This window comes from Myxocyprinus asiaticus, chromosome 42, assembly GCF_019703515.2.
Source record: "Myxocyprinus asiaticus isolate MX2 ecotype Aquarium Trade chromosome 42, UBuf_Myxa_2, whole genome shotgun sequence".
Taxonomy (NCBI): Eukaryota; Metazoa; Chordata; class Actinopteri; order Cypriniformes; family Catostomidae; genus Myxocyprinus; species Myxocyprinus asiaticus.
In genome coordinates this window covers 11,352,366-11,360,933 of record NC_059385.1, presented here as the reverse complement: position 1 = coordinate 11,360,933, position 8,568 = coordinate 11,352,366, and the positions used below count along the sequence as shown (strand labels likewise).

The 8,568-nt window shown below is 36.6% G+C and overlaps 1 protein-coding gene across 1 annotated transcript; it reads right to left on the bottom strand.

Annotated features, from left to right (window-relative positions):
- Positions 1-434: 434 nt before the first annotated feature.
- On the bottom strand, positions 435-8,568 carry LOC127432912 (BTB/POZ domain-containing protein KCTD7-like). The gene is made up of 4 exons (XM_051684435.1): positions 8,078-8,568; positions 6,783-6,952; positions 5,493-5,671; positions 435-4,914 (listed from the first exon to the last, which is right to left on the bottom strand). Exons 1-4 carry the CDS (start codon positions 8,369-8,371, stop codon positions 4,538-4,540), a joined length of 1,020 nt encoding a protein of 339 aa, XP_051540395.1. The 5' UTR covers positions 8,372-8,568; the 3' UTR covers positions 435-4,537.

Sequence of the window (8,568 nt, the reverse complement as noted above, 5' to 3'; positions counted from 1 at the left end):
TATACATATATATATATATATATATATATATATATATATATATATATATATGTTTTTTTTGTTTTTTTTTTTAAAGTGAATGGTGAATGAGACTGTCAGTCCCTAACATTCTGTCTAACATATTTTGTGTTCCACATAATACAAAGCATCACACTGGTTTGGAACAAAATGAGGGTAGAGAAATTATGACAGAATATTAAATTATGGCTGAGCTATCACTTTAAAGAGATAGTTTACCCAAAAATGAAAATTCTCTCATCATTTACTCAACCTCATGCCATCCCAGATGTGTATGACTTCCTTTCTTCTGCAGAACACAAATTCAGATTTTTAAAATAATATTTTAGCTCTGTAGGCCAAAATTTTGATGCTCCAAAAAGCACATAAAGGCAGCATAAAAGCAATCCATAAGACTCCAGTGGTTAAATCCATGTATTCAGAAGTGGTATGATAGGTGTGGGTGAGAAACAGATCAATATTTGTCATTTTTTGCTGGACATTCTTCTCCAAAATCATTCTTATGTGAATCACCAAAAACACAAGAAGAAGAATGTGAAAGTGATCTTTTTCTCTGTTTCTCATCCACACCTATCACATCACTTCTGAAGATACTGATTTAACCACTAGAGTCTTATGGATTACTTTTATGCTGATTTATGTTTGTTTGTTTAGCTTTAAAATGTTGCCACCCATTCACTTGCATTGTATGGACCTACAGAGCTGAAAAATTCTTCTAAAAATCTTCATTTGAGTTCAGCAGATGAAAGAAAGTCATACACATCTGGGGTGGCATGAGGGTGAGTAAATAATGAGAATTGTAATTTTTGGGTGAACTATTCCTTTAAAGGCTCTTGCCAGATCTGGATGAATTTGTCAATAAGAAGAGAGGTTTGGAAACATTTCTAGTAATTATTATGGTGAAAACATGAAAATGTACCACAAGGACATTATATATAATGCTGAAATATAAACCAAAGCAAGATCATGCTTTATTAATGCCTGCTTTCGCTATTTCATAGCTTTTAAAGTCCTGTGCGGATTCTTATTTAAGTGTAGTTACAGTTTTCAGTGTCATAAGTATTTAGATCATTAGTTCTGTACAGCAGTACCGCCGCTCTCTAAATGCAGAGTACGCAGCCTACATAGGGCACCAACTCCGGTCACAGAACAATTGCTGTGTCTGAAACCGCCCCCTATCCACTATATAGTGCACTATTTCGAATGTCCGCCATTTTGTAGGATTGTCTGAATTCTGAGTGAACCACTCGTTCCCTACGTTTGTTCACTCATTCTTACCTACAATGCACTCTAATTTCAAGTGTACATTTGATGTACACTCGACAATGGTTAATTTCCCACAATCCACCACGGGAAAGACGTACGAGCTGGGAGTTTACTGCTTCCTTCACTCCTGCAATGTTTTATTTAATGCTGAATGCAATAAATTACTTTTTGACAAATCATTACTTGATTAAAATAACATAACATCTAGAGAGACAAAACATACAGATACATTTTAAAATGTACTCATTATTTGACCATATGTGCTTACTCTTTATATTAACACACAGTATATATTAAAAATGACAAACAGAACGAACTTTTATTGTATTAATATATTATTTAATATGAATAACAAGTAAGGCCCAAGTATTTTAAAAGTTCATATGTGATGTTTCTGCAACAGCCCCAGAGCTCCGACACTCACGTCCGATATAATGCGCTAACTGCCATTCACTATATAGGAAATAGTGGCTGTGTCACGTTTGGAAAGATGCGTCCTCCGGAGGTCGCATTTGTCGGTCGCATACGTCATCTTCTCGCCTCGCTGTGCACGCGCAGAAATGCTGTCTGTTCGCGCTCCAGTTGTCGATCACGCGAATGGCAGTGATTTACACTTAACTTGGATGTTTACATGTATTTATACATTTAATCCGCCTGAAGTAGCTGCGATAGTTTCCAGTACCCCCGCGAGGGCGCGTTGAGTAAATGCATATATACTGCTTATTACATGCGGGACAAAGCGCACTGATATATTGCTGCACTGATTTAAAAATGTACACTTAAAAACTGATGTCATAAGAGCCCAGTTACATTATCACCCTGAAAATGACCATCACATTACACAGAAAATCCCGCGTTAGGATTAGTTTAAATTTACCACAATGTGCTGCCTTAAATTGGAGCTGTGATTTTAATCGTGAAATATCAGCTTGTCTTGGTGTTAAATGAAGGCATTGCATGACGAAACTATTATTTTTTCACTGTGCAGAGCAATGAAAGTGTTTCACTTTGAAGAGTTTGATGCTGCTGCAGTGACTGAGTGACAGTCTGTGACACCGGCTCAGCGCGCAGCTGTATGAACTTCCGCTCTCGTAAAAGTCCCATTCAATAATCTCTCAATAAATTACACATTAATTAAAATTAAACCTAGTAATGTAACGACAGTAACGCCACCGATTCTAAAGAAGTAAATGAAAAAAATTTCATTAGAAATTTACTAATAGTAAAAAGTACCCACTTTTAAACCTACTCTAAAAGTAAACTTTTTCCCAAAAAGTTACTCAAGTAAATATAACGGAGTAAATGTAGCGCGTTACTACCCACCTCTGCTTAGGCAGCTGGGGAAAAAATTTCAGTTGGAGAATCATGCATGTTCTTTCCCTGCTGTCCGCGACCCAGTCCGAACAGACCTGCGACCCACCAGTTGAGAAACACTGGTATATTGCATACTGTGGCAACTCAATAACAAACACAAAGACAATGTTAAGCTTCATTTAATGAACCAAATAGCTTTAAGCTTTGTTTGATATAATGACAATTGATTTTCTAGTACCAAATTAGCAATTTAGCATGATTACTCTAGGATAAGCTGTTGGATAGCTGATGGAAATGGGGCCTGTCTAGATTAGATCAAAAATAACTTTTTTCAAATAATGATGTTGCTGTTTTTTTACATTAGTAATGTCCTGACTATACTTTGTGATCAGTTGAATGACACTTTGGTGAATTAAAGTACCAATTTCCTTCTGAAACAGCTAAATCTGTACATTATTCCAAACTTTTGGCCGGCAGTTTATATATATATATTTATATATATATTCTTTTAATAAATTGCAAAATATATGGTTTATAATCAGCTCAATAGAGCAGTACAATAATGCAATACAAACAAAAGTATTCACCAAACTAGTATCGGTGTAGATTTCAGCAACATGAAAATAAATCCCGGTTAGGATTATCAGATGCATTATAATAACTTATATTTAAATATTCTGCTGCCAAAACTCTCATAGAGAGCTCATGCAGCTTCATGTGGCCTCCACAGCTATCGTAGCACACTAATAAAAGGGATAGGTTTTAAAGTATTTAATGACTAAAATAACAAAAAAGGTAAATCATGTGCAGCTGTTATGAAGAGGGTTATGGCAGATGCTGGGCAAATGTTATTGGCAGCAGAATTTGTTTTTTTTGATAAAGTGTCCCAAGTGGCGTACATATGAAGAGTGTGAGATTTGTGAGTGGTAATCTAAACTGCAATAAGATGGTTAACAGTCTTTTTAGTATCAATATAAATATACTTCTTTTAATATACATAATATTTAATATCAAGTGCATGAACTTACCATAATGCCCTACAGAAGTAAATATTTTTAGAACTTTTTCTATTTTGGGCTCTCTTTAAGTTTCAGTTTTATCTATACTTTTGAAATAAATAAAAAATGTATGCTTGTCTGGTAGAAAAGATAGCTCTCTGTGATATTTAAAGATATGTACGGTTATTCTTAGAAGGCCTTATGTGAAGCTTTGTGTGGCTGTAAATTCCAAAAGAGTCCGTGGTACTCTAGATAAAGTCATTTGTCTATTGGCATTGCACAGTCTGCAGCGCTCTCTATTGGCAACATAATATTGTTCAAGTCCTAAATATTTAAGTCAAGTAAAACTAATTGGGTGAAATCACTTTAAAATACTGTTGGGGAGAGAAAAAATAAAGTTTCCTTCAAGAGAAATACAGCACAAGCAATTAGAGACCTCTGAATTGGCCACATGAGTCCAGTTGTTTGATACTTTGATCAAGCCATTAATACATTCACTACACTTCAAGGGAGCTTTCTTTGCAGAGATATTTAGTACAGAAAACACTGTTTCACATAAGTGAACACCCTCTGAAGACTATTCCAGGAAACCCCTTTAAACTACAACTGAACAAAACAATTCCAAGTAGGGTTTATTCTAAATAATCTCAAACTAAACAATTACCGGTACTTACAAAAACTAAGGGATCAATAAAGCTGCCCTAAAAAAAAGTACAACTACAGGTTGCAAACCGTTCCGTGATAGTTCCGTGAAGAAACAAAAGAACAACTGCCAAAGTCTTGCAGTCTTGTTCATTATTTCCACACCTTTGAGTAGAATACCGGGACCCTGCTGGTTTGACATAACTACAGTATAGACAGCAGCAAACATAATTTACTTGCTCAGGCATTGAGCATTTGCATCTTTAGCAAGACTTGCTAAGACATCTTCCCTTCAGCCTTCACCACCAGGTGATTTTAAACTCATAGATGGGCCTTTTGCAATAGTAGTGATTAATGAGGTGTTTGTCACAGACACCGATACATTGCTGGTCAGCAGTGATACCACGCTCTGCCAGATCATTCACTATACAGTGAAGAAGATCATAAACATCCGCTACTGCCTCCCAGGGCCCGAAGGACACATCAACCTCACAGTGGTGCTCAAACAGCTTGGCCTCGCTCTCCGAACGCTCAAATCGCAGTGAGTTGAAGAGCGGTCTTTCATAAGGGGTGATGGGCATCTCCTCCTTGTACACGCAGATCTTCAGTTTTGCAAAGCGAGCCTTCCGCTGCATGGCACGGAGTTTAGCGATCTCCACAATACGCTGCAGATTTTCTGGAACGAAGAGGGAGGACTGACAATGTTAAATCAATTGAAAACCTTTTTTTGCCATTTTGCACACTTGTTTATTCGTTAGCACCACTGTATATAAACTATAATATATAATATATACCATTTTATATATAATAAGTGTGTGTGTGTCTATACTGTATACAGTATATACTGTATATATTTTTTATATATTGCTCCACTAATTTGACTATTCTGAACCACATTCTGTACAATAAAATACATTTTGCATTACAATAATCATCTGCATTATTAACATGAACTAACAATGAACAATACTTTTACAGCATGTATACATTATTGGTTAATGTAAATTTCAACATATACTGATACATTTTTTTTTAATTAAAAGTTGTGTATGTTAACAGTAGTTAATGCATTATGAACTAACGTGAACTAAAAATGAACAATTCTATTTTTATTAACAAACACTACCTAAGATTAATGAATGCTGTAAAAAAAAACTAAATGCAACTACTAATGTTAACAAATGGAACCTTATTGTAAAGTGTTTCCGATAATTCTAATCTCATTTCTGGGTATCATTCATTATGTTTTTTTACCTTTGTAATAGGGCAAGAGATCAAGAAAAGCCTGTCGCACTTTCTCTCCAGTAAGTGGCTGTGTGTCTTCCAGGCTTTCCAAAAGAGGCCCAATAGCATAGTACTGAGCTTCTCTGTGCACCGCATGGACACAGTCTCTCTGAGGCAGCTCCCCCTCTCGCAAGAAATTCAGAATATCTCTGAAGTCAGAAAAAATAATCACATAGAGCATTGACCTGGCTTTTTTGACACATAACTAGCCATACACTGAGTAATAACCAATAAGATTAAATTATATTACTGTGTGTTACAGTGTTGTACATAATAAGCACAGTAAGTATAAAAACAATCCTTATCAGTAGGCATATATATATATATATATATATATATATATATATAAAATAAGTGTTTCCTTAGTAATTACATATACTTCCAATTCCGAGTTTCTTTTTTTTTTTTTTTTTAAGGAAAAGCTTCTTAAAGGGATAGTTCATGCAAAAATTAAAGATCCCTCATCATTTACTCACCCTCATGCCATCCCAGATGTGTATGACTTACTTTCTTCTGCAGAGCACAAATGAAGATTTTTAGGAGAATATTTCAGCTCTGTAGGTCCATACAATGCAAGTGAATGGGTACCAAAACTTTGAAGGTCCAAAAGCTCATAAGTCAGCAGGGAATTCATATGACTCCAGTGGTTAAATAAATTTCTTCAGAAGCAATATGATAAGTGCAGGTGAGAAACAGATCACTATTGAAGTCCTTTTTTACTATAAATCTCCACTTTCACTTTTACATTCTTCTTTTGTTTTTTGCTGATTCACATTCTTAGTGCATATCGCCACCTACTGGGCAGGGAGGAAAATATATAGTAAAAAACGGACTTAAATATTTATCTGTTTCTCACCCACACCTATCATATCGCTTCTAAAGATGTAGATTTAACCACTGAAGTCTTATGTATTACATTTATGCTGCCTATATGTCTGTTTGTTTTTTGGAGCTACAAAGGTCTGATCACCATTCACTTGCATTGTATGAACCCACAGAGCTGAGATATTCTTCTAAAAATCTTTGTTTGTGTTCAGCAGAAGAAAGAGAGTCATTCACATCTGGGATGGCATGAGGCTGAGAAAATGAGAGAATTTTCATTTTTGGGTGAACTATTCCTTTAAGATGGACAACAAGCAGTTATTTAAGTAATCCACAAAGCCTAAATTCAGATTGTCAAAATGTTTGCTTAGTATTTTTGGTTTCCTCTGGGCAGCAGTCAGCAACCATAATCAGATATTAACTAATCTAAACACTAACCCAAAATAAGCTCCATCTCGGTCGATGAAATATCGACCCTCTGCATCCCGCGGTATCTGGTGGCGGCCACTAAACATGGCAGCCAGCATAGTGTCCTCATAACGCAGCAGGGTGGACAGCCGTGTGGTGAAGTATGTTCCTCCTACATTCAGAGGGATGACCTCAGGAAACTATGGAGAGAAAGGAGCAAAAAGCCTAAGCTGTTCACATCTGAAAATCCATCAAACGTGTAATGGAAAGTAACAGGACCCCTGAGATGTGTTCTGAGCATCTGTAGGGGCAATAAACTTTGTTTCCCTTCTCTACCATCCAAAATAAGCTACATAATACTGCAAAGTAAAATCAGATTCCTCACTTGCTTCATTTTTAAACATTTGTGAGCTTTAACATGTCGTAGTCCATATAAAAACCTTTGTCATTGATAACCAAACATGTTAAGACTAATTACATAAATCTTGACAGATCACACAGTGTTTATCAGCAATGTCTGTGGTGACACAATTAGGTTAATCCTGCTTAATGAGAGAGAACTGGGATGTGTGATAAGAACAGTTTGGGTAAAGATGGTAATCCAACACAAATGACTAATTACTTTTCTAAAATTGTAAACAGAATATCAGTTCTTTATTTAGAGTAATCACATTACTAATTACTTTTTTTAAGTTACTGTCTAAAATACTCAGAAAAGTTTTTGTTTTTTAGCTCAACAAATTCTAAAGAATGTTTCTATTATTAACATAATTCATGTTTTACATAACATTCTAGGTAACTAATATTGTTTTAGAAATATGTGCAGGGTTGTGGAGTAACGGAATACATGTAACGGGATTACATATTTAAAATACTAAATATAAGTAACTGTATTCCACTACAGTTACAGTTTAAATCATTGGTAATTAGAAAACAGTTTATGTAAAAATGAATTTCTCCGGCAATGTTATGGATGTTATTAATGTTACTACAGATAAAAAAGTTATTGTGGCACTGAATAAAATAATAATAATAATAATAATAATAATAATAAAGATAAGGTTAATCCCACCGAGCCATTATGGTTTGATGGACAAATAGTGTAAGCCAATGAGAGAAGGCATCCATCCGATATAAAACCAATCAGATTGAAGAAAACACGCTTCGTATATATGCTGCCTATGGAAACCGATCAATGAATTAACCAGACTCTGGGGGACGGGGTACTGGGCGGTGGGGTGTTAGTGAGGCTGGATCAGACTCATGGTGCAACAAACTGCTCCATGATAAAAATAGCACATCCTCTTTAAGCCTTTGGGATTTACCTCCTCAGGTGCGTCTAAGGTGCCCAGGGACTTCCCTAGGTTAAGATTAGGGACAGGTATGGCTGGTTTGCGATACTCCTCCTCCACAGAATCGGCGCCCGACATCGCATTTCCCTGTTTCTCTGTGTCACTCGCAGCCGAAAATACCACCATCACTCTCGGCTGAGGGACCGTCCGCCCCTCCTGCGCGAACCTCCTCACCCGTGATGTTGCCATTTGGAGCGGACCTGCTGCGCTAAAGGAAAGCGGAGGTGGCTCTCCGTTTGGGGTTTCGCCTGCTCCATTATGCTGCATGCACACACAAACAGAAGGCTTTATAGTAGCGTTGATTCTGGCCCACAATAAAATATTGTCAGCGGTTTGTTATGATGCCCAGGTTCTTGCACGGGAGGACGGCAGGGCAGCTGCACGCCCCAAGCGAGAGGTGTAGCTGGTCTGTAGGCTGATCAGGTGGATGTGAGCCTACCCTTGTGCCGTACGCTCGTTGTACA